Raw genomic sequence first — 27,484 nt, forward strand, 5'->3', positions numbered from 1 at the left:
TCTTAGTATCATCTGCATACTTACTAATCCAATTTACCACCCCATCATCCAGATCATTAATGTAAATGACAAACAACATTGGACCCAGTACAGATCCCTGAGGCACACCACTAGTCACCGGCTTCCAACCTGACAAACAGTTATCCACCACTACTCTCTGGCATCTCCCATCCAGCCACTGTTGAAGCCATTTTACTACTTCAATATTAATAACTAATGATTGAATCTTCCTAACTAACCTTCCATGTGGAACCTTGTCAAAGGCCTTACTGAAGTCCATATAGACAACATCTACTGCTTTACCCTTGTCAACTTTCCTACTAACCTCTTGAAAAAATTCAGTAAGATTTGTCAAACATGACCTTCCACGCACTAATCCATGTTGACTGTTCCTAATCAGACCCTGTCTATCTAGATAATTATATATACCGTCTCTTAAGAATACTTTACATTAATTTACTCACAACTGACGTCAAGCTTACAGGCCTATAATTGCTAGCTTTACTCTTAGAACCCTTTTTAAACAATGTAACAACATGAGCAATATGCCAATCCTCCGGCACCATCCCCGTTTCTAATGACATTTGAAATATTTCTGTCAGAACCCCTGCTATTTTGACACTAACTTCCCTCAAGGTCCCAGGGAATATCCTGTCAGGATCTGGAGACTTATCCACTTTTATATTCCTTAAAAGTGCCAGTACTTCCTCTTCTTTAATCGTCATAGTTTCCATAACTTCCCTACTTGTTTCCCTTACCTTACACAATTCAATATCCTTCTCCTTAGTGAATACTGAAGAAAAGAAATTGTTCAAAATCTCCCCCATCTCTTTTGGCTCCACACATAGCTGTCCACTCTGATTCTCTAAGGGACCAATTTTATCCCTCACTTTTTCTATTAATATAACTGTAGAAACCCTTTGGATTTATTTTCACCTTTCTTGCCAAAGCAACCTTGTATCTTCTTTTAGCTTTTCTAATTTCTCTCAAGATTCTTTTTACATTCTTTATATTCCTCTAGCACCTCATTTACTCCATGCTGCCTATATTTATTGTAGATCTGTTTCTTTTTCCGAACCAAGTTTCCGATATTCCTTGAAAACCATGGCTCTCTCTCACTTTTAACCTTTCCTTTCAACCTAACAGGACCATAAAGATTCTGTACCCTCAAAATTTCACCTTTAAATGACCTCCGTTTCTCTATTACATCCTTTCCATAAAACAAATTGCCCCAATCCACTCCTAAATCCTTTCGCATCTCCTCAAAGTTAGCCCTTCTCCAATCAAAATTCTCAACCCTGGGTCCAGTCCTATCCTTCTCCATAATTATATTGAAACTAATTGCATTGTGATCACTGGACCCGAAGTGCCTCCCAACACATACCTCCGTGACCTGACCTATCTCATTCCCTAACAGGAGATTCAACACTGCCCCTTTTCTCGTTGGTACCTCTATGTATTGCTGCAGAAAACTATCCTGCACACATTTTACAAACTCCAAACCATCCAGCCCTTTTACAGTATGGGCTTCCCAGTCTATGCCTGGAAAATTAAAATCTTCCACAATCACAACCCTGTGCTTACTACAAATATCTGTTATCTCCTTACAAATTTGCTTCTCCAATTCTTGCTCCCCATTAGTTGGTTTATAATACACCCCTATAAGTGTTACTACACCTTTCCCATTCCTCAATTCCATCCAAATAGCCTCCCTAGACGAGCCCTCTAATCTATCCTGCCAGAGCACTGCTGTAATATTTTCTCTGACAAGCCATGCAACACCTCCCCCTCTCGTCCCTCCAATTCTGTCACACCTGAAGCAACGAAATCCAGGAATATTTAGTTGCCAATCGCACCCCTCCTGCAACCATGTTTCACTAATAGCTACAACATCATATTTCCAGGTATGAATCCACGCTCTAAGCTCATCCACCTTTCTTACAATGCTCCTAGCATTAAAATAAATGCATTTAAGGAATTCTCCACCTCTTACTCTCTGTTTATCACCAACGGTGCAAAAAACTTTACTATCTTTTTCTTCCTTCTCTCATACATCTGTTCCTACACTCTGGTTCCCCGCCCCTTTGTATCTAGTTAAATCCACTGGAGCCTCTCGAGCAAACCGACCTGCAAGACTATTTGTCCCCCTCCAGTTCAGATGTAAACCATTCCACCAGAACAGGTCCCACCTTCCCTGGAAAACTGCCCAATTATCTATAAATCTGAAGCCCTCCCTCCTGCACCATGTCTTCAGCCACGTGTTGATCTGTGCTATCTTACTATGTCTAAACCCGCCTACACGTGGCACTGGTAGCAATCCTGAGATTGTTATCCTGGAGGTCCTGTCCTTTAACTTGGCAGCTAACTCCCTAAACTCACCTTTCAGGACCTCCTCACTCTTCCTACCCACATCATTGGTCCCTACATGGACCACGACATCTCACCCTCTCTCTTGAGAATACTGAGAACTTGATCCGAGATATCACGGGCCCTGGCACCAGGGAGGCAACAGACCATCCAGGATTCTCGATCTCTTCCACAGAACCTCTTATCTGTCCCCATAACTATCAAATCCCCTGTCACTACTGCTCTCCTCTTTCCCCCCTTCCCTTCTGAGCTGAGGGTCCAGTCTCGCTGCCAGAGACGCAACCACTGCAACTTGTCCCTGTTAGGTCATCCCCATCAACAGTATACAAAATGATATACTTATTATTGGTGGGAATGGCTACAGGGGTGCTCTGCTCATTCTGTCTATTCCCCTTCCCTCTCCTGACAGCCACCCAGCTACCTGTCTCCTGACTCTTAGGGGTGACTATCTCCCTGTAACTTTATTTCTGTCTCTGCCTCCCGAATGATCCAAAGTTCATCCAGCTCCAGTTCCCTAACACGGTTTGTCAGGAGCTGCAACTGAATGCACCTTTTACAGGTTTACATGCCACCACTTCTGGCTGTTCAGCCCCCCCCCCCACCCCCTTTTAGAATGCCGTAACCTGATCCAGGATGTCTCTGACTCTGGCACCTGGGAAACAAAATACCATCCAGGTGTCTTTATCACATCTGCAGAATATCCTGTCTGCTCCCTTAACTATGGAATCCCCTGTCAGTGCTGTACTGTTCTCTACCCCGCCCCACCCTCTTCTGAGCCACAGAGCCAGACTCAGTGCCAGAGATCTGCTCACTGGTAGGTGTCCCTCTCTCCTCCACCAGTGTCCAAAGCAGTATACTTATTATTGAGGGGAATGGCCACAGGGTACTCTGTACTGGCTGCCTAATCCCCATCACTCTCCTGACGTCACCCAGGTACCTGCCTCGTGCAACTTAGGGGTGATTACCTCCCTGTAGCTCCTATTTATCACCTCCAGTTTCTACCATATCAGCCGAATGTCATTAAGCTGCAACTCCAGTTCCTTAACATGGTCTCTCAGGAGATGTAGTTAATCAGAGAGACTGAAAGTCTTCCAAAGTTCCCATGTCAGACAAGGAACATACCACTAACTTTGGTCCCTTCTTGCCAACTAAGGGCCAATAAGCTGCAGATGTTAGATATTTTATACATCACTTTAGTATTGTTAGGTTTTAATATTGTTCACATGTTTCAAATTTTTTTTGGCAAAGCATCTCCTTTGTCAATGATTCACTTTTAGATGTTTTGCATGAATGCTGCTGCCTGTATTGTGCTGCATATAGTCAATCATTAGTGTGCTTGTGCAGCAGGATTGACCATTCTTCCATAAGATGAACCATTTTAAAATCAAGTTCTCTACCTGAGCAGCTTGGTTTGATTCAGTTGCATGCAGCTGTGGAATTGCAAATCTATGAATGTGGCACTGTTTCAAGTTCCACATTGTGCTTATGTGAAACTGGAGTCTTTCAATAGTTTGATTGGCTGCAATTTGCAGACGTCTATATTTTTAAGCAGAATTAGTTAAAGTTTTGTTATAGTTTGATTCTGTATCGCTGTAACATATTTTGATTATAAGTGTTCAAAACATTACTAAAGATCACTAGCACAAAGCAGGAGTATTTGCAAGCCTTGACCTATTTACCATATCACCCTTCCCTTACTTTAACCAAACATTACAGATCTTTTTGGTCAACTGTTAATGGGTTTATATCTTTTATTTCAGAACAGAAGTTAAGATGTTAAGTGGAAATTGAAAATTACTTCATTCTTTCTCTAGTGTCACAAGGGATAGATAGTCAGCACAATTGATTGGTCTCATTATCAATGATTATTAGTTAAGTTTACTGACGTGAATTTGTGCTCTGGAGCTCTTAAGTTAACTTCTCTGCTTCTCCCTAGGTGTATCGAACTAAGAGGAAACAACATGGAACCAGATGTTATTAGAATGTATTCTTCTTCACCGCCACCATTAGATGATGGGACTGAATTTGAACATGAGTTTGGTGAATTTGGTGGTTTCTCAGAAGTTGGGACTTCTACTCTTGGGTATAATGACTTTGATTTGGAAGATCCTCATGAAAACTTTATGTCCCAGAACCATTTTGTGCCTGGCCATGAATACTCCAGTGATATGCATGGGTTTGCTGACTTTCATTCAGCAGGTGCTTGTGAGGGCAAAGACTTTATTTCAGACTTCTCAAAACCTATTTCAAATGACCTGGCTGTAAATACTGCTAAAGATGCAACTCAATCCAATTCTTCAAGGAATGGTTTTGAATGTACAATAACAGAATCTATAGAACAAACTGAAGTAAATGCTCAGCCTGCCATTCTGACCAAGGATGTCATTGCAATAGATTTAAAACGGGAAGACCAAGAAGAGTGTTACAATGATAGTACAACCAACCCAGAAGTTCTAACAAATGGTTACTCAACAATAGATTCAATGCACTCTCAGGAAATAGAAAATATGGTAAACACAAATGACCAAAAAGTTGTAGATGTTCACATTTCTGAACTTTGTTCGGATGTGAAGCCTAGTCCAGTTGACAACTTTGCTGTACTTTCTGATGTTGAAATAACTGGCAATTTAACAGAAGAAAAAACAAGTGGGCCTTTATCTACCATTGGAAAAATATCACAGATAAAAGAACATGACTCTGGCAATCATTCAACTTTAGGGAAGCTGCCAGTTGCTCAGGTCAGTTTGGATGATGGTGATGAACGGAAAGTTGTACAGGAGCAAACAAATGATGCATTTGCTACATCAGATTGTGAAAGTGAGAAAGATGCAATTGCAGTAAGCCACACTCAGAACCACTCTACTGAACCTCATGGTACAGTTGATGTTGAAATTCATAATGGTGTTCAAAGCTCATCAGAATCCATGGAACCCATTGAAGCAAGTCAAGATACTTGCCACGTAGTTCATGAATCATTACATAGTATAAAAAAAACCACTTCTACAGTAATCCAATCAGAAGCTTCTCCATCTGTAAATGAAACAGCGAACATACATGAGTGTGATTTGGAAATATGTAACCATGAAGAATCACAGGGTGTTAATACACTCAATATTGAATGTAAGGAATTAGTGATTGGACAAGGCAGTATAGCAAATGAAGAGCTTCGGGCAACTAACATAGAAAGCACAGAGGAAAATGAGTCTGATTGTGTTGGGATTTCAAGAAGTGAATGTTCACTAGAAGATGACTTTAATACTTTTAGTCCAGTGCTGAATATTAATGCTACAGACAATGATTTTAACTCTGATGTGCAAACTGTAGACTCTTATAGCAAGAGTGCCTCGAAATTGACAACTGACAAATTTGCTGCATTTCAGGAAGCTGGAGTCAAAGATGACTTTGGTGACTTTGGTACCGTAAGCAATGACTCTGTATCAGCGTTTGCTAATTTTTCAGAATATTCTGCAGAAAAAAGTGCACTATCTGAGGCTGCTGTTTATGTTGAAAGTGATTTATCATTTGATGAGCATGCCACCACTGGTAGAGAGACTGAAGATTTTGGAAAATTTGGGTCAACTCAAGCAAAAATAGATTCTGAATTTACAGGATTCAATAGTGAAGAAGACTTTTCATTTGATGGGCAAGATGCTGAGTGGAATGCTTTTGGGGATTCGGTGTCTGAAAGTACATCGTGGGCTGCTTTTGGTGAAGAGCATTCTGGTGAATGTAAAGAAGAAATTAGTCAATGTAGCAGTGCAGAGCCTGCCCTTGGTGGGATCACACAGTTGACTGACAATGTGGACAATACCTCTTTTCAGCCTGTTGATGAAATGACGAGAATTACGAGTACAACTCCATGTGAAATAACTATGACACAAGTAAGTGTTGCTGATGTTGCATGTTGGTGTATTAATAATTAAAATTGATCTAATGTGTGTGCACAGATCTCTTGTTTCAAAATTTTGAAGTCAAACATCATAGAATTATTAATATCTTAAATTAATAATTTAAGTTTGCTTTTGGGTGGAGCCCTATAACCAATGTGGTCTGTCTATAAATTGAACTGCTGATCTTCATCTATATTTAAAGCTTTTGAGTTGTGGACCACTAATGAGCTTGCAGTTTAGAATGTATTCAGTTTGTATGTAAATTGATACTTAAGTGAATGGAAATGTTGTTTTTCAATGCACAGCATATTGTTGTTCAGTGATCTTGTGTGCAAGTTATAATTTATAAAATATAACACAGGTAGATGCATAAAGGTAAAGCCTGATTAACTTGTGAAAGCATAATGAAAACACTTCTATGTATTCTCCAAATATAGTGCAAGTAGGGATCAATAGCTTGATATTCTTGTAAAACTATACAATGTTTATGTACTGTTTAATAGGTGAGACATGGAAACAATATTCTTTGAATTGAAAGAAGACCATAGCTATGGTTCATAAATATAAGATACAAAAAGCTTCATATATTCAAAAAAAATTGAGGAATTTCTTTATGCTGAGAATGGTTACTTAGTGAAATTTGCATCATGTCCAGGTGAATGTCATTTGGAAGGCTGGAATGGTACAAACCTGAAATAGAAATAGATTATGCCGAAGAGTAACATGCAGTGGAATGCAAAATATGGAACTTAAATGCTTGCAGGGACCAGTTGCACTGAATGATCTGCCGTGTCTGTGTGATCAAACCAAGTGGCTGGCCCTGCATATTTCTGTAGAAGAACAAGTTGGTGAATATAGATTCAGTTAATATTCCTTTAGAGTCATTTGAGCTCAGTTTTGAGCGAATTGAAATGTATTGATCAAGGAGTTTCACTTTGCAATAGCAAAATTGATCTCTAGTTCCAAATTAAGGTTGCATCAATGCTTTAGAACTGCAACCAATAGAATTTCTGATGAAGAGTCTCGGCCTAAAACGCCGACTGCTTACTCTTTTCCATACATGCTGCCTGACCTGCTGAATTCCTCCAGCGTTTGTGTGTTGCTACCTATGGAAATGCTTGTTTAAATAACGGTATGTGATTGTATAACTTTGTGAATGAGGATAGTGGCTAGAAATGTAAGGATGAGAATGTTGTAAAGAAATTGGTTTTAGATTATTGGCAGTAAATATTAAACATTTTGGCCATGTAGCAGTGCAGTATAGATTCACTGAGGTTGCATAAGGATTTGGCATATTATTGTAAGGTTGTATTCATTGGTGTGGGAAAGATTAAGTTAAACTGGAGAGTTAAAATTTGACTCATGACAGAATAAATGGAAATGTTAAATCTGCTTGCAAATTGCCAATGAGGTGTATTGATACTGAAAATAAAATTAGTATATTTAAACACTTTCCCCAGTTTAGCTATTGAAGATGAAATTCATGAAGAAATAAGGAAATATTTGAAGAAATAAACATGAGCTTTGGATAGTTTGTGCAGTTTTGGTCCCCTAATCTGAGGAAAGACATTCTTGCCATAGAGGGAGTACAAAGAAGGTTCACCAGATTGATTCCTGGGATGGCAGGACTTGCATATGAAGAAAGACTGGATCGACTAGGTTTATACTCACTGGAATTTAGAAGATTGAGGGGGAATCTTATTGAAACATATAAAATTCTAAAAGGATTGGACAGGCTAGATGCAGGAAGATTGTTTCTGATGTTGGGGAAGTCGAGAACGAGAGGTCACAGTTTAAGGATAAAGGGGAAGCCTTTTAGGACCGAGATGAGGAAAAACTTCTTCACACAGAGTGGTGAATCTGTGGAATTCTCTGCCACAGGAAACAGTTGAGGCCGGTTCATTGGCTATATTTAAGAGGGAGTTAGATATGGCCCTTGTGGCTGAAGGGATCGGGGATATGGCGAGAGAGCAGGTACAGGGTTCTGAGTTGGATGATCAGCCATGATCATACTGAATGGCGGTGCAGGCTCGAAGGGCAGAATGGTCTACTCCTGCACCTATTTTCTATGTTTCTGTAAATTATTCCAATTAGGAGAGACCAGGAAACAAGTGCTGCGATGATTTGCTTCACTTGAATTAGCTTCAGTGACCTTCATCCATAGCAAAGTTATTTATGGAATGTTTGCTGGTAATAGGAAATTTTCTATTTGTAACTAAATGAAACTCCTTTTTACCGAGCATTTATAGAAACACAGCTTGTTAGCCCCTCACTAACAGCCACTGGACTCAGCGGTGAGAAAAGCACCTTTCTCAAACTTCATGCGCTTCAGGTATGACTTTGGTCCCACCAAAACCGGGAAGTTGGGATGTTTCGATCACCCAAACCGAGATCTCTATGAATACTTTGCTAATACTTCCACCATGCAATTGGCTGTTGGCAAGAAATAACAGATTGTACACTGCATACAATTATAAAGAAAGTATATTTACAAATTTCAGCTTTACCAAACAGTTAGTAGGAAAAAGACAAGCAGAAAATATAAATGGCTAATTACAGTTAACCCAGTCCAAATATGTACAAAACTGGAGCTCATGTTGAAGTTGTCTTTAACTCGTGCGCTGGACTCACTGTCTATGTGAAAACACATACCATCTTCCAAGCATTGCTTGAAATCCATCTCAAACAAACAGGCTCCCCTACGGGAGTATTGGCCCTTCTTCCTTAAAGCCATTCATTTACACAAAGCATCCAGGGCGGCATCCTCCTCCTGTCTTCCTCCAGCTCCCACCAAAAAGAACTTGACCCACACCAGTGTGTGTCGCAAACAAACCTCTCAGCCTAGCTTTCACTGGAACCTTCTCCCAATTCCACCAGCTTCATTGGCTGACCCAACATTCCTAAGTTAAACATCACAACCCCTTATGTCTAACTGACATCCAAACAATCAGCGAAACATACTGCTTCTACAGAAAGCTATTAAATGAAATGCCCTACAGCATTAGCAGTAAAATCTTAACCAGGGAATTACAAAAGAATACATGTCTGCTTTCAGCAAGACCTAACAATGTGATAGTTAATTATATTTACTTCATTCTGGTCTCCTAGTTTCTGCCTCCTTCAAATTTGCTCCAGTGTTTAAACTTATCACTCAGACACTTGCCTTTTGAACCAACGCTTCCACTGTACCATAGTTAACTGAATCCTTGCCACACCTCGTTTCTCTACATTGAAAAATCTAAACACAGATGGGTGACTGCTTTGCCAAGGACCTGTGTTTAGTCTGCAGAGGCGACTCAAGGTTCTCTTTGTACCTCCCACGTTAAATCTTCATCCGTACCCCACTGTAGCACATTGGTCAGTGGCTTCCTATGCTGTTATCAATAAGGCCAACATTTTTTGTCTTGTTGCAACTGGCCATTTCTGCTGGGCATGTTCATCAGTTTTTTTACATTTCTTTTTATATCCTTTCTCTCCAACCACACTATTTTCACATTCTGTTTCTCGCCGATTGCCCCATTAATCCTGTTCTCATTCTTTCCAAGATATTTCCTTTGTTTTATCTATTCCTCCAGCCTCTCTATAAATTAAAACTCAATTGTTTTATTTCCTATTTTGATTATCTCTTTCCATAAATGCTACCTAACATAATGTTTCCAGCACTTTGTTCTAATTGCAGATTTTCCGCCATTTGCATGCTTTTGAATTCCTTAGGCTGATGTGGTAAATAGCATCTGCAGCATGCAAATACCAGACACATGCTTCGTCTGCTCAGGGAGAGTGGGGAGGCGATAGAGAGGAGGGGCCTGGGGAAACATAAGTAGGTAATAGTCAGGAGAGGGAATAGCAGGAGTCAGAGGCTAGAGAGCACCCCTGTGGCTGTATCCTTTGATCAGTACTTGGAGCTATGATGTTGTGGCCATTACAGAGACTTGGATGGCTCAGGGGTAGGAATGGTTACTTTGAGTGCCAGGCTTTAGATGTTTCAGAAAGGACAGTGAGAGAGACAAAAGAGGTGGAGGTGTGGCACTGTTGAAATATGAAGCTATCAGGCAGGAACTTGTAGGCATAAATTGAAAACAGATGTTCTCAGGGAAATGTACAGAAGAAATAGACAATAGACAATAGGTGCAGAAGTAGACCATTCGGCCCTTCGAGCCTGCACCGCCATTTTGAGATCATGGCTGATCATCTACTATCAATACCCGGTTCCTGCTTTGTCCCCATATCCCTTGATTCCCCTATCCATAGGATACCTATCTAGCTCCTCCTTGAAAGTATCCAGAGAATTGGCCTCCATTACCTTCCAAGGCAGTGCATTCCAGACCCCCACAACTCTCTGGGAGAAGAAGTTTTTCTTTAACTCTGTCCTAAATGACCTATCCCTTATTCTCAAACCATGCCCTCTGGTACTGGACTCTCCCAGCATCTGGAACATATTTCCTGCCTCTATCTTGTCCAATCCCTTAATAATCTTATATGTTTCAATCAGATCCCCTCTCAATCTCCTTAATTCCAGCATGTACGAGCCCAGTCTCTCTAACCTCTCTGCGTAAGACAGTCCGGACATCCCAGGAATTAACCTCGTGAATCTATGCTGCACTTCCTCTACAGCCAGGATGTCCTTCCTTAACCCTGGAGACCAAAACTGTACACAATACTCCAGGTGTGGTCTCACCAGGGCCCTGTACAAATGCAAAAGGATGTTCTTGCTCTTGTACTCAATTCCCTTTGTAATAAAGGCCAACATTCCATTAGCCTTCTTCACTGCCTGCTGCACTTGCTCATTCACCTTCAGTGACTGATGAACAAGGACTCCTAGATCTCTTTGTATTTCTCCCTTACCTAACTCTACACCGTTCAGATAATAATCTGCCTTCCTGTTCTTACTCCCAAAGTGGATAACCTCACACTTATTCACATTAAACGCCATCTGCCAAGTATCTGCCCACTCACCCAGCCTATCCAAGTCACCCTGAATTCTCCTAACATCCTCATCACATGTCACACTGCCACCCAGCTTAGTATCATCAGCAAATTTGGCAAATGTTCAGGGGATATTTGCATGGAGTTCTGTGTAGGTACGTTCCAATGACACAGGGAAGGGTGGTAGGGTACAAGAACCATGGTAATGATAGCTAGATTATAAGGCTAGCAGGAAGGAGCTCAAGAAAGAAATTAGGAGAGCCAGAAAGGGCCATGAGAAGGCCTTGGTGGACAGGATTAAGGAAAACCCCAAGGCATTCCACAGGTATGTTAAGAGCAAGAGGATAAGACGTGAGAGAATAGGACCTATCAAGAGTGACAGTGGAGAAGTGTGTGTGGACCCAGAGGAGATAGCAGAGCTACTTAATGAATACTTTGCTTCAGTATTCACTATGGAAAAGGATCTTGGTAATTGTAGGGATGACTTACAGTGGACTGAAAAGCTCGAGCATGTAGATACAGTCAGCCTCCTTATCCGTGGGTTCCGCATGCGCGGATTCAACCAACCGCGGATCGGGAAAACCCGGAAGTTCTCTCTCCAGCACTCGTTATTTGAGCATGTACAGACTATTTTTTCTTGTCATTATTCCCCAAGCAATACAGTATAACAACTATTTACATAGCATTTACATTGTATTAGGTATTATAAGTAATCTAGAAATGACTTAAAAATACAGGCAGTCCCCGGGTTATGAATGAGTTCCATTCCTGAGTCCGTCTTTAAGTCAGATTTGAAGTCGGAACAGGTACATCCGGTATTATTTAGCGTCAGTTAGTCAAGCGTTTTTCTTAGTATATAGTACATATTTTACCTTTCTATGCATATAAAACACTTAGGAAACATACGTATTTCAATAATTTAATCACTGCGTTGCTTAGTAATAACGGTAGCTTTCATCGGGGTAGGGCCTTTCACATTCTCCATTAAAATTGTTCCGATCGTTGACCGACTGTAGCCTAACGCTCTTCCAATGACTGATGGCATTTCACCTCTTTCCGATCGCTTTATTACTTCCACCTTATTTTGAATCACAATTGTGATTATTTTCATGAACAGAAACACTGCGGATTCAAAGCTGCATTGCCAGATCCTGATTTCCACCGCACAGAGACTTGTTAAATAAAGTCTGGGGTTCCGCTGGGTCCTAAAGACCACCGCATTGATACATGTTAAATAAGGAACTTGAGCATCTGTGAATTTTGGTATCCGCGGGGGGGTCCTGGAACCAGTCCCCTGCGGATAAGGAGGGTCGACTGTATTAAGGAAGAGGATGTGATAGAGCTTTTGGAAAGCAGCAAGTTGGATAAGTCACCGGGACCTGATGAGATGTACCCTAGGCTACTGTGGGAGGTGAGGGAAGAGATTACTGAGTCTCTGGCAGTGACTTTTGCATCATCAGTGGGGACGGGAGAGGTTCCGGAGGATTGGAGGGTTGTGGATGTTGTTCCTTTATTCAAGAAAGGGTGTAGAGATAGCCCAGGAAATTATAGACCAGTGAGTCTTACTTCAGTGTTTGTTAAGTTGATGGAGAAGATCCTGAGAGGCAGGATTTATGAACATTTGGAGAGGCATAATATGATCAGGAATAGTCAGCATGGCTTTGCGAAAGGCAGGTCATGCCTCATGAGCCTGATTGAATTTTTTGAGGATGTGACGAAACACATTGATGAAGGTAGATCAGTAGATGTAGTGTATATGGATTTTAGCAAGTAAACACATTTGATAAGGTACCCCACGCAAGGCTTGTTGAGAAAGTGAGGAAGCATGGGATCCAAGGGATATTGCTTTGTGGATCCCGAACTTGCTTGCCACAGAAGGCAAAGAGTGGTTGTAGATAGGTCATATTCTGCATGGAGTTCAGTGACCAGTGGTATGCCTCAGGGATCTGTTCTGGGACCCCTTCTCCGTGATTTTTATAAATGATCTAGATGAAGAAGTGGAGGAAAGTGTTAGTAAATTTGCTGATGATGCAAAGGTTGGAGGTGTTGTGGATAGTGTGGAGGGCTGTCAGAGGATACAGCAGGACATTGATAGGATGCAAAAATAGGCTGAGAAGTGGCAGATGGAGTTCAACCCAGGTAAGTGTGAGTCAGTTCATTTTGGTAGGTCAAATATGCAGTGTGAAGGATCAGAGGAATCTGGGGTCCAAGTCTATAGGACACTCAAGGTTGCTGCACAGGTTGACTCTGTGGTTAAGAAAGCATACAGTGCGTTGGCTTTCATCAATCGCGGGATTGAGTTTAGGAACCGAGAGGTAATGTTGCCGCTATACAAGACCCTGGTCAGACCCCACTTGGAATACTGTGCTCACTATAGGAAGGTGCTCTGGTCGCCTCACTATAGGAAGGATGTGGAAACCATAGAAAGGATGCAGAGGAGATTTACAAGGATGTTGCCTGGATTGGGAAGCATGCCTTCTGAGAATAGGTTGAGTGAACTTGGCCTTTATTTCCTTGGAGCGACGTAGGATGGGAGGTGACCCGATAGAGGTGTATAAGATGATGCGAGGCATTGATTGTGTGGATAGTCAGAGGTTTTTTCCCAGGGCTGAAATGGCTAGCACGAGAAAGTACAGTTTTAAGTTGCTTGGAAGTAAGTACAAAAGAGATGTCAGGGATAAGTTTTTTTACACAGAGTGGTGAGTACATGGAATGGGCTGCTGGCAACGGTGGTGGAGGCGGATGCAATAGAGTCTTTTAAGAGACTCCTGGACAGGTGCATGGAGCTCAGAAAAATAGAGGGCTATTGGTAACCCTAGGTAATTTCTCAGATAAGGACATGTATGGAACAGCTTTGTGGGTGGAAGGGCTTGTATTGTGCTGTAGGTTTTGTTTCTAATGTAAGAAATTGTTGAAATAAACCCTTCAGAGCCATATACATCCTTGACCACACAATGTCACAGTTGATCTTTTACTTCACTGCCAATTTCCTGCAGTCATTCCACATTCCTGGATTCTTTTATATCTGAAAATGCAATCTCTCAAATAAACTCTTCTCAAGCTTCCACCCAAGTACAGGTGTCAATTTTAACTGTTGTTTTGATGATAAACTCTGCCATCTTCATCAGGGACAATACCTGGGCGTGTTTAGTCTGGTGGTATATATTCACCCCTGTCTTCTATCCCTTCATTCAATTAGTTAGTCCTCATCCAATTAGGTTTCCGCTTCCCACCTTGTTTACAATTGATTTCCAGTTCTTGGAGTGAGACCTTGATCTTTGTTAAAAAAAATTTCTCTTGTGCGGGCCAAAGATGACATGGGGCTCAGGACGGCTGGTGTTTACAGGGTTACCTGTGAATACAGTGCGATGCATATCGCCCAGATGGGATGGACAGTGGAAGCCTGCATCAGGGGTCACAGGAGTGTATCCATTTGGGTTAGCCAGGGAAATCGGAAGTAGCAGAGCATTGGCCATAGGGTTAAATTCAGCACAAAATTACCGTGCTGCGCCAATGGCTATTGGGACCCACCTGGAGAAAGGAACCTTTGTTAAAGTTCTTTTCCTCTAGCTTTTTTCAAAGACAAAGGTCTCACTCTAAGTAAGAACTGGAATTCAGTTGTAAACAAAGGGGAGAGCGGAAACCTGATTGGTTGAGGACTAGCTAATCAGGATGGACAGATGACGTGGGTATAAATACCACTGGACTAGGCAAGCCCTGGCATCATCCCCATTAAAGATGACAGAACTTCTTATCCAAATGTCAGTTAAAATTGATACCTGTACTGTAATGGAAGCTTGAGAAGAGTTTATTTGTCATATATAATGGAAAAACACTGGATCCTGTGCGATCTCTCCTCATTAAGCCAACTTTTCACCCCAGGAATAAATCTAGTTAATTTTTTGCTGCACTCCCTTCCATCATTGCTATCGATGCAATGCTCCTCAGACAGGATGAAGAGATCATTACTCCCCAATGCCATTCGGCTTTACAATTCAACCGCCAGGGGTAAGATATGTTAAAGTGCCGGGGTTAGGACTGAGCTTAAGTTACCATTCAATGTATTTTAATAAACTATTTAAGAACTTTTTAAAAGCTATTTATTAATGCTTTTTGAGAGGGTGATTTTAGATGCATATATTTATACTGAGTTAAGTATTGTATGTAATTAGTTTTGCTACAATAAGTGTATGGGACATTGGAAAAAAATGTTGAATTTCCCCATGGGGATGAATAAAGTATCTATCTATCTATCTATCTATCATAAGTATCTCTCTTCCACAAGTAGTGAAATCACTCTTTATATTGAATTTCCCAAGTTTTGCCTTGGCTTTAAATAGAGCAAAGCTCTTGAACTCAAATTCTGTAGTGATTAAAGGACACACACCATTTTTGTTTCTACCAACTTGCTGCTATTGCTGAGTCCCCCAGTAATGAACAAAAGCATAATTGCAATGGTATGTAAGAGGATAGGAAAAAGGTAGTAAATATATCTCTCCACATGACTCCCAAAGCATTTTCATCATACGAAAAGCAATTTGGGCTGTGTTGGAATATTCAGTATTTGGAAAGTGTGAATGCCAATCAAAAAGAAACAATCACTTCTTTAGCACACTGTGATGATAAATATTACAGTCCAAACCTGTATGTTTTAAGGTCTAGAGAAACACACACAAATTATTGGTGCAACTTGGCAGGTCTGGCTGCATCTATGGAAATGAATTAACGGGTGTCGTTTTGGGCTGTGACCTTTTATCGTGACTGCAAAGAAAGGGGGAAGAAGCCAGAACAAGTTTGTATCAGAGGAAGGACTACAAGCTAGAAGGTGATAGGTGAAGCCAAGTGATTGGGGGAGGAAGAAAAGAAGTGGGGAGATGATAGATGGAAAAAGTAAAGGGCTGGAGAGGAAGGAATCTGATAGGAGATTGGAAGATGGGAAGGAGGAGGGGCTCCAGGAAGAGGTGATAGGCAGGTGGTAAGGAGAGGTGAGAGGGGAGCCAGAGTGGGGAATGGAAGAAGGCGAAGGGGGGGGGTGGAAATTTACTGGAAGTTAGAGTAATTGATATTCATGCCACCAGGTTTGTGGCAAGCAAGACGGAATGAGGTGTTGCTCCTCCTACCTGAGTGGTTTCATTGTAGAGCAGGTCACGGATCGACATTTTGCAAGTCACTTCTCAGACAGGAGTTGATATATTCCATCACCAACCTCTCTCACAGCAGTTCATCACAGTGGATGTAAGTGTTATGGGACAATAGTCATTAAGGCAGATTACCACGTTCTTCTTTAGCACTGGTATAATTGAAGCATGGGTAATTCAGACTGCGAAAGCAAGAGGTTAAAGATATTGGCAAACATTCCAGCCAGTTGATCGGCGCAAGTCTTCAGTACTCGGTCAGGTAACCCATCTGGGTTGGATGCTTCCGAAGGGTTCACTCTCCTGAAGTATGCTCCATGTCGTCACAGACTTAAATGACTAGGTTATCAAGGGCTTTGGGAGTTTGTGAAGGTTTCTCCGTGTTTTGACTTTCAAAGTCAGTTTAGAAGGTATTGAGCTCATCGAGGTGTGAAGTTTTGTTGTCAACTGCATGTTGCTTGGTTTCACTTTGTAAGAATTAATAGCATTCTAGCCTTGCCACATCTGTCGAGCAGTCTTCAGTGATTCATTTGGTCTCAAGTTGCCACTTCGCACATGGGATGGCTGAGGGGATCATACCTGGACCTCTTGTATCTTGGTTGCCTGACTTGAATGCCACTGATCTGGCCCACAGCTTATCGTGGATCTTGTGATTCATCCAGAGCTTCTAGTTGGGGAAGACCGACTGATTTTGTGGGGTCACACATCTACAACTGTTTTTATGAAGTCTGTGACTACCGTGGTATAATCGTTCAGATCTTCTGAGTCTTTGAACACAATCGTGTCCACAGACTCGAAGCAATCCCCTAGCTGCTCCTTTGCTTCCTGCGATCACCTCTTTGCTGTTGATCTACAGGCTCCTCCTTGTCTCTTGGGTCTTCTGCTGTGCACCTGAAGCACATCACTGCTTGTGTCTGTGCAGCAATAGTTCAGTATTGAGGTGAGTGAAGTTATCCATGCTGGTTCAGGGGCATGATGGTTGAAGAGTAATAACTGTTCCTAAACCCAGTGGTGTGGGACCCTTCCAATGGCAGATTCAAGAAGAGAGCATGATCTGGATGGTGGGCATCCTCGATGGATGCAATACACACAAAATGCTGGTGGAACGCAGCAGACCAGGCAGCATCTATAGGAAGAAGCACTGTCGACGTTTCGGGCTGAGACCCTTCGCCCGAAACCTCGACAGTGCTTCTCCCTATAGATGCTACCTGCCCTGCTGTATTCCACCAGCATTTTGTGTGTGTTGCGTGAATTTCCAGCATCTTCAGATTTCTTCATGTTTGCTTGATGATGGATGCTGCTTTTCAGTGATAACCCTCCTTGTAGATGTGCTCAATGATGCAGAGAGCTCTTGCTCCAATGGTCTGGGCTGTATCCGTTTCTTTTTGGGCATTGGTGTTTCCATACCAGTCCGTGATGCAACTAGTCAGTATATTCTCCAGTGTGCATCTATGGAAGTTGTCGAAGTTTGAGATGACATGCCATTACTTTTGCTGCCCTTTAATACTGTTCACTTTTGCCTAAGTCCTTTGCCTTCCATAAGCTAAATATGAATGGTTATATCAATATCATGGCATTGATAGAAAGCTGGCTGGAAGATTGAGACCTGCCCTAGTATTGCCAAATCCTACCTAATTTTTTTTCATTAGACATTGCACTTTGGAGCATCAAATCCTGTTCTAGCCCATTTGAATATTTAAATTCCCTGTTCTCTATTGCTTACATATGTAGTACAAAATGTACTCAAAAGTATTTTCATTTGCCCTCTGCTGCAATAGGAGCATGCTGGCTCTAAGTTGCCCTTCTCTTACTTTTAAAAGCCTTCCACTTGCATGGCATATCATTATCTGCAAGCAGTTCTCCCAATCAACCTTTTCAAGTGCCTATTTAATACTGTCAAAAATTGCCTTACCCCAATTTAGGGATTTAATTTGTGGACCAATCTCATCAAAAGATAACAATCAATAAAATATCAATAAAAAATAACAATATTAAGATCAGCAGAATTAAGGTAATTAACGTGCTTCCCTTCTGACTGTTATACATTTGCTTAGCTTCATTTCCCAACAGGAGGTTGCATTTGTTCCCTCTCTAGTAGTGACATCTACTTGTTCAGTGTATCCAGACTGGAGAGGAAAAAAAAGCCAAGGAGTAGATTTAAAAGGTGGGGGGAGGGAAGAGAGAACCACCAGGTGATAAGTGAAACCTAGAGAGAGAGGGATGATTGGTGAGATGAAGTGACAGAGGGAAAAGGGGATGGGAAATAGAGAGGAGGGGTGTTGGGGGCCGTTACTGGAAGCTTGAGAAATCGATGTTCATGTAATCAGGTTGGAGGCTACCCAAACAGAATACAAGGTGTTCTTCCTCCAACCTTGACCTCTTCCACCTCTTTGTAGGCTGTCTCATTGTTTTTAGTGATGAGCCCCACCGCTGTTGCATCGTTGGGGAACTCAGGTGCTTGGCTGTGCAGTCGTGCATGAGCAGTGTGTACAGCACTGGAGGATACCTGTTTTGAGGATGGGGAGTGTTGGGCTTGAAATTCTGCCCTGTGTTCTTTTAGGAAGAGAGACAACTAACACCGGAATATAGCAAAACGTGGCTTTATTGCAGAATTCGTAACTGGCACAGCGAATCCACGGAGTCGCTGGAGAAGGCGTTCTGTTTTCCCCTTACAATCTGCTCTTATTTATACCCCTTTTCCCCCCAGCACAACCCCGCTACATATTAGGTAATATCGGGCACTTGTGTCCATCTTATTGGCCCGCAGCCATATGCTCACGAGTTACCTGTTTCTTTTGTTTACTGAATCGCGTGACACTAGTAGTTTCGATGTAGCGGGGTCCCCAGTTTCGCTCCCCCCTCCCTCGCATCCCGGCCTCCTAACATTATGTGTGTTACGTGAGCCACTCCTGACCTGTAATGGCAGTCTCGAATTAACCCCAACACTCCCTCCCTTGGCCTCCCAGAGGCCACATCCCCACATCCCTTACAATCTTTTCCGCGGCTGCCGGGATCAGGCAGAGAGGTGAGCGTCCCCCGGCACTCTTTGGCGTGTCCTCCCTATTTGCTTATCCTGATTTGTCCGACCTAGGGTCACAAAATATGGGTAGGGGTTCCCTAAACATCCGCAATTTTTACAAGTAGCATGCAACATTTCAGAAAACTTAATCAATAACAAATTCACAATCCCCCCCTTGCCATGGTCCATTTCAGTCCGTGTCCTCACATAGCGCGTCCGCTTTCCGGGAGGGCCGTGTCCTCCCCTTCCACCGGGAACAAGGGTGCCTGGTACGCCGGTGGAGGTCCATTCTTTCCAGTCAAGGCTCGATCTATAGTCCGGATGACTAGGGTCCTAATACAGGGTATGCAACAACAACCACACGTGATAAAGATAGCAATTTAAATAGACAGTCCTAGAGCCGACTGTCCCAGAAACGCTCCCCACTTGCCAGAGATCTTATTTAGCCAGTAGAAAATGATGCCAGTTATTGTCCCCCTCCCTTCTTACCTTTTAATGCCCTGTTGGAGACCTCGGCGACAGGGTATGGACCATGCCACCGTTTTCCGTTCCAGGTGAGCTTCCCTGGGCCTCGGAGGAACACTTCCACTCCTACCTTGATGGTGTCCGACCCCTGCGGCTGCTCACTGTTAGTTTATTGAACTCGCACAGTTATCAATTTTACCATATTTCTAAAAACTCTCATATACTCTGTTACTCAACACACAAATGTCTGAGTTTCGGTAACTCGAAATTGAAGTGCTCCATGGCTCCCTAGTACACAGAGAGGATCAAATATGGGACGGTCGCCTTTCAAAACCTGACCTTCGCGTGGGAGATTTCTCCTCTTAACAACCAGTCTAAGGTAGGCGCCGTCAGTATCCCCGTGCACTAAGGTGTACCGCGGAACACTTTCTCTTCTCCTCCTCACTCCTGAGACTTTTATGCCCATCGTGGGCGGCGGGTACCCTCACTCAGAAGACTTTTCCACGGGCGGAGGATCTTCCTAAAACAGATAAGAGTTAGTACTTACCAGTCACGATTCTGCACCGGGAATGATCTCTCCCAGGGTAATTTGGGGTTGGTGAGGATCCGTCAGCAGACAAGATCTAACTCAGTGATTTAACTATCTAGTGGAAGTCTTTGATATAACAGGCACTTCCTGACCTTAGTTGAGCTTGCGGCCGCAAGTTGTCTGCCGTCGGACCCGCCAGCCTGTGTTGTCTCTCCCTCCCCACGTCGGGGTCACCAAATGTTGGGCTTGAAATTCTGCCCTGTGTTCTTTTAGGAAGAGAGACAACTAACACCGGAATATAGCAAAATGTGGCTTTATTGCAGAATTCGTAACTGGCACAGCGAATCCACGGAGTCGCTGGAGAAGGCGTTCTGTTTTCCCCTTACAATCTGCTCTTATTTATACCCCTTTTCCCCCCAGCACAACCCTGCTACATATTAGGTAATATCGGGCACTTGTGTCCATCTTATTGGCCCGCAGCCATATGCTCACGAGTTACCTGTTTCTTTTGTTTACTGAATCGCGTGACACTAGTAGTTTCGATGTAGCGGGGTCCCCAGTTTCGCTCCCCCCTCCCTCGCATCCCGGCCTCCTAACATTATGTGTGTTACGTGAGCCACTCCTGACCTGTAATGGCAGTCTCGAATTAACCCCAACAGGAGGTAGGATGATTGTGTATCCTGACTATCTGACATTCAACCCCAGTTGCACAGACCCTGTAGGAGCTTCTTCACTAAGGTCTGGGGGACAATATTGTTGAATGCCAAACTGAAATCTAGAAACAGCATTCTGTCGTAAGTGTCCTTGCTTTCTAGGTGTGTCAGGGCCAGGTATATGACAGATACTATGGCATCTGTTGTAGAGCAGTTCTTTCAGTAAGCATATTGGTGAATGGAGGTTTTGATAGGTGCTATTAGTGACTGGAGTTTTTGATACGTGCTATTACCAGTTATTCAAAGCACTTCATGATGATTGGTGTCAATGCCACTGGGCAATAGGCATTTCATTCTGAAGGTGTAGAGTTCTTTGATATATGGGTGATGGTGGCTGATTAGAAGCAAGTGGTGACAGCAGCCTCGATGAGTGAAGTGTTGCAGATGTCCATGAAGACATCAGTGAGCTGGTGTGCACTTACACCAGCTGGGTTTGACTCTCTACAGAGCCCTTCTCATGACTACTGCTGTTACAGGAAGTGTCTGCTCACCTGGAAGAGGGGTAGCTTCATTGCATATCCCTGAGGCATGCATAAAAGTTGTTTAGAATGTCAGGGAGGGAGGTGTCACTGGTACAGTCAATGCTGTTTTTCCTTGCATAGTCGGTGATGCTTTTGATGCCTAGCCACGTATGCTGTGGTTTGTTATTGAACAGGTGTTGCTGAATTTTTTTCTGCATAGGCACTCTTTGTTGCTTTGATGCCTAATAAGAGGTTTTTCCTGGCTGCTTTGAGAGCTATTCTGTCTCCAGCATCCCAGGGAGGACACCTCTCCATTCAGCCAGAGCTTCTGATTATGCCATGAGATGACCATTCCTGAGGTACCGATGTCATCTGCATGCTTACAAATGTACTCAGTGATAGACAAGATATGTTCCTCAAATTCTGTATCTTCTTTGTTTCTGACGGCCTCCTTGAACATCTGCCAGGTTGTCCATTCAAAGCAGTCCTGAAACATAGAGGTTGCTTCATTAGGCCATATAATGATGGTCCACTGAATTCTCCATTTTCAGTAGCGTTAGTATGCTGGGAGTAACATGGAGATGTGGTCAGAGAGGCCAACATGAGTCTGGCTTTGTAAGTACCATGTCTGCTTGTATAAACATGGTCCAGTTTGTATCTACAGAGGTCTACAATCAGTTTTTTTTGCAGTTTAGGAAACATGAGTTGGTATCTACAGTGGCATGCAAAAGTTTGGGCACCCCTGGTCAAAGTTTCTGTTACTGTGAATAGTTAAGTGAATAGAAGATGAACTGATCTCCAAAAGCCATAAAGTTAAAGATGAAACATTCTTTTCAACATTTTAAGCAAGATTAGTGTATTATTTTTGTTTTGTACAATTTTAGAGTGGGGGAAAAAGGAAAGGAGCACTATGCAAAAGTTTGGGCACCCCAAGAGATTTGAGCTCTCAGATAACTTTTACCAAGGTCTCAGACCTGAATTAACTTGTTAGGGCTATGGCTTGTTCACAGTCATCATTAGGAAAGGCCAGGTGATGCAAATGTCAAAGCTTTATAAATACCCTCACTCCTCAAACCATGTCCCAACAATCAGCAGCCATGGGCTCCTCTAAGCAGCTGCCTAGCACTCTGAAAATGCCCACAAAGCAGGAGAAGGCTATAAGAAGATAGCAAAGCGTTTTCAGGTAGCCGTTTCCTCAGTTCATAATGTAATTAAGAATTGGCAGTTAACAGGAACGGTGGAGGTCAATTTGAGGTCTGGAAGACCAAGAAAACTTTCCAAGAGAACTGCTCGTAGAATTGCTAGAAAGGCAAATCAAAACGCCCGTTTGACTGCAAAAGACCTTCAGGAAGATTTAGCAGACTCTGGAGGGGTGGTGCACTGTTCTACTGTGCAGTGACACCTGCACAAATATGACCTTCATGGAAGAATCATCAGAAGAAAACCTTTCCTGTGTCGTCACCACAAAATTCAGCATCAGAAGTTTGCAAAGGAACATCTAAACAAGCCTGATGCATTTTGGAAACAAGTGCTGTGGACTGATGAAGTTAAAATAGAACTTTTTGACCGCAATGAGCAAAGGTATGTTTGGAGGAAAAAGGGTGCAGAATTTTATGAAAAGAATGCCTCTCCAACTGTTAAGCACAGGGGTGGATCAATCATGCTTTGGGCCTGTATTGCAGCCAGTGGCATGGGGAACATTTCACTGGTAGAGGGAAGAATGAATTCAATTAAATACCAGCAGATTCTGGAAGCTAACGTCACACCATCTGTTTAAAAAAGAGCTGGAGATGAAAAGAGGATGGCTTCTACAACAGGATAATGATGCTAAACACCTCAAAATCCAACACGGACTTCCTCAAGTGGTGCAAGCTGAAGGTTTTGCCATGGCCCTCACAGTCCCCCAACCTAAATATCATCGAAAATCTGTAGATAGACCTCAAAAGAGCAGTGCATGCAAGACGGCCCAAGAATCTAACAGAAGCCTTTTGCAAGGAAGAATGAGCGAAAATCCTCCAAACAAGAATTGAAAGACTCTTAGCTGGCTACAGAAAGTGTTTACAAGCTGTGATACTTGCCAAAGGGGGTGTTACTAAGTACTGACCATGCAGGGTGCCCAAACTTTTGCTTTGGGCCCTTTTCCCTTTTTGTTATTTTGAAACTGTAAAAGATGGAGATAAAAAAAGTAATCTTGCTTAAAATATTAAAGAGATGTGTTATCTTTAACTTTATGCCTTTTGGAATTCAGGTCATCTTCTACTTGCTTGGCTACTCACAGTAACAAAAATTTTGACCCAAACTTGTGCATGCCACTGTGTATGATTATCCATTGTGAATTTTTATCAATTAACCATAAGAATTGTGTATTCTTGACAACATCAGAAGATGAGCAATATTTATAATTTGAGCAGTATCCCCTTGAATATACTAAAATAATTTTTGATGAAATGGATAGGGTCTTCTTTAACATCAAATTTGAGGTTGTCATCAATGTGCTACAGGTTAATAATTTGATTATTATGATCTCAAAAGTAGGTGAAATTTGATTGACAAGTTGTAGAGCAAAATTTATGTTTGTTGTTAGTTGTAGTGGTATTTCATATTGAAGAGTGGAATGCATTAGGCTACTGCTTTGGTGCTCTTAGTTATTAGTACAACATATGATATGCCTTTGTTCTTTTGTTACCTGACCCTTTTTTTAAAATGGCAAGCTTAGTTTTCCATTACTACTGAATTATTAACAGGCGGCAAACTCGTACTGACGTAGGCTTTTCATAATTTTAAGAATTTATCATCAATATGACTAAATACAATGCTGAACCCTATATTCCATTGTCCTTACCCTTATGGCAACTTGTTTTCATTTCACTATATGAGTCTGGGTGTACAGTTATGCCTTCAGCCTTAGTTGTATGGGTTTAGAATGTAGAATTTGGAACAGGGATATTTGCCATTTTGAGATGTAGTAACAGCAGAAAATTTCCAAGTTGTGGTAGTGTGTGACTTGAGCATGCAGGTGGTGTTTCCATATGTCTGCTTCACTTGTCCGCCTTGTTGGTGGGGATCATGATTACTGAGTAGCTGTAGTACACAGCAACTGCTACACCTGTTGGTGAAAGGAATGAATTGAACAGGATGACAGGCAAGGTGGCTTCTTCATTCTTGGCACAGAACTTGAATTTTGATGGAGCTGGGCTCATTCAAGCAAGTAAACACTATTCAATCTCATTCCTCATTTCTGCTTTGCAGATGGTGGAAATGCTTCAGGAGCTGACGCTGTGCAATGACTACCTTTTGACCTGCTCTTGTTGTCAAATTATTCTTGTGACCTGTCCAGTTAAGTTTCTGGTCAGTAGTCCTCAGCCATTAGTCATTTCTACGTATCACCTCTCAGCTTCTGATACCATTCACACTATACACCTCCCTTTCACCTGTCTATCAGCCCCTTCACCTGCTCTACCTAATATTGGTCAGCTCTTGTACCACCCTTTCTCCCACCTTTTATACCTGCTGTCTCCCATCTTTCAGTCCTGTCTTGACCCAAAACACAGCTGTCCATTTACCTTCAATAACACACAAAGCACTGGAGGTGCTCGATAGGATTTACTGAGGGTTTGTGGAGGAGACCTGTATGTTTTCTATGTGATGTGTTTCTTTGAATTCAGCTCTTTCATGTTGCTGTTTAACTGGTCTATGGGACACCTCCCCAAGTTGTTTGTAAGGAATTATCAGCGAATTTAAAAAGACTGAGTGCTTTAGCCGTCAGCTATCATGCCAAAATTGATGTAGGGTTGTCTCTCTGACTTTGCCATCTGTAAAGGGCATATGACCATTTGGTGGTAAAATCTTGCCCACTCACATTATCTAATTACGTTCCTTGTGGCACCCCAGAGGCTGCACTGGGCCTTTCTGCTCCAGTGCAGCAATTGTTGAGCCACTAGCTTGCAATGGTATTTGCACGTTTAATATTCTGTGCTGATTCCATGTTTAACTATTACATGTTTTAAATGAATGCCAGACTATTTCAGTGTATTTTTAAACAATGCCCTTGATTTTGTATCTGCAGTGGCTGCACATCATTCATTTTCATTATGTTGTCAAATTGATGGTAGCTTCTGCTATCGCACATATACAGTGAAATGAATGATGTTAAGCTATGCTGCTGTTGATCTCCAGAAATCAGTGGATTGACCAAAGCATGAGATATTTTCAAACTATTTTTGCTGTAATGTATCCTGGAATTGTTACACTTTGTGCCATGAGGTAACTTTTAAAGGAATTTCAATTTATTTCTAGTTGGTAGACTCTGGCCCTCTTTTTAAAAATACGTATGTGAATTCTAAATCTCGTTGATAAATATTTCGGCATTCTTTAGATTAATAAAAGGCTCAATGTTTCAACAAAATGCATCTTCCAGTGTTTAACCATTTTACAGTGTGCGAATTAAAATATTGCTAAAGTTACACTTAGTCATTTTCCCTGGTTTGCTTTTGGAGAACAATTTTTATTACAGCTGGCTGTTTTGTGACTTCATGGTTGCTGAATGCCAGTGATTCTGTTAAATCACTGGTGAGCAGTAGATGCTGTGGAGGTCACTCTGCTTTTGTAGGTTGCTTCCTTTGAGATGTGTGCTGATCACTTTGACTGCAAAATATAGGTCTGTTTGCTTAAAATGTAAGGATGATGAAAATGAGTTGTGCTGTCGAATAAGCTGAATTCAAATGTTCTTTGGAGGCAAAACTATTATAGTGCTGCTGTTGCATGTTCATGCAACGTTCTGCAGATGGCTTTGTTCCTTTGATCCCTTTGGGATTCTTGCAAATATTGCATCATTCTGTGCTCCCTGTGGATACAATGTTAATCAGTGATATCTTAGCCACTCTTCAGCCATTGAAATTGACCTTCCTTCCTTAGTGGCGGGAACGGAGTTGGGAATAGATTTTCATTGGAAAGAAGCAAAGTGTGAAGACACTTTTAAAAACCAGCAGTTCTTAGCAATGACTGCCATAGGACCTGTTCTGTTTTGTATTCTCATTAAATTTGACTTTTTTTAATAGTGGTTAGAATTGGGGGGAAAAACTATTATTTGTTGCTGCCTGTTTAATGCAGGTCCTGCTAAACCGCCTGGGTCGCATATTCCAAACATGTTTTCCTCCAGCGCCAGTACTAAAGATAAACGAAGTAGAAGTATCTTCTCTGAGACAGCTTTTGCAGTCTGGATTTGAGGAAGAAGAGAAGGCCCAAGCAAATAAGGGGTAAGGCTGAAGACCAAACACAAGGTAGAAGATTAAATTCTTATTCAGTTAGTTTTGAAAGTGATTAATTTTATTAATAAAGCACAAAGTTGAGCTAATTTGTTACAAAATTGTATGTGACAACCATAATATTTTGTGCTGTATTGTAGCCAATTGCACTGTTTTGAATTATGTAAAAATTCTATATGCTAAAACTTGTTTACGTTGTCAGCTGTGAAAGAAATTTATTTATAAATGCAATATTTAATGTGCTGATTCAAGTATCATGGTGAAAAGTCTTGTGATGCCATTTGTGTAGTGAATTGTTAGCTGTGTGGACTGAACTGCAAGATGTGGAAGATGCTCACGGCCTGAGGTACCAGTGGGGTGGATCACATAGCAACAAAAAGCTTCTGATTTCCCTTGGAATTGATACCCGAAACATAGTAAGTCCTGGTCTTTGGGTTTTAATTCACTTGTTTATTATGTATGGCATGTTCTGTGGTTGCTTGGAATTAATTGTTTCTGTCGTAGGCAAATCACATATATTAAACAAAGAAAAAATAGTTCTGCTTGTGCAGCTCCTTTTGTTCATGCAGCTGCATTTCTCCTGATTCTTAAAGTTCCCTTTTATTCCATGTTAGTACAATAAGTCGTTACACAGCAGTGATGTCCCATTAACGATGAAGAGAACAATCATTTCATTTGTGAGAACTCCCCTGCGTACGTTGAATTAGCCACTGAA

At 41.9% G+C, this 27,484-nt stretch overlaps 1 protein-coding gene across 2 annotated transcripts in view; it reads left to right on the plus strand.

Annotated features, from left to right (window-relative positions):
• The window catches only part of LOC140730568 (aftiphilin-like), an 82,979-nt gene that overhangs the window by 19,987 nt on the left and 35,508 nt on the right, over positions 1 to 27,484 (plus strand). For both annotated transcript variants that reach the window (XM_073051222.1, XM_073051223.1), the window contains exons 2-4: positions 4,304 to 6,248; positions 26,615 to 26,760; positions 27,059 to 27,185. In XM_073051222.1, coding sequence (XP_072907323.1) covers positions 4,329 to 6,248; positions 26,615 to 26,760; positions 27,059 to 27,185 — 2,193 coding nt within the window. In that variant the 5' untranslated portion in view covers positions 4,304 to 4,328. The remainder of the gene's footprint in view (positions 1 to 4,303; positions 6,249 to 26,614; positions 26,761 to 27,058; positions 27,186 to 27,484) is intronic.

This window comes from Hemitrygon akajei, chromosome 7, assembly GCF_048418815.1.
Source record: "Hemitrygon akajei chromosome 7, sHemAka1.3, whole genome shotgun sequence".
Taxonomy (NCBI): Eukaryota; Metazoa; Chordata; class Chondrichthyes; order Myliobatiformes; family Dasyatidae; genus Hemitrygon; species Hemitrygon akajei.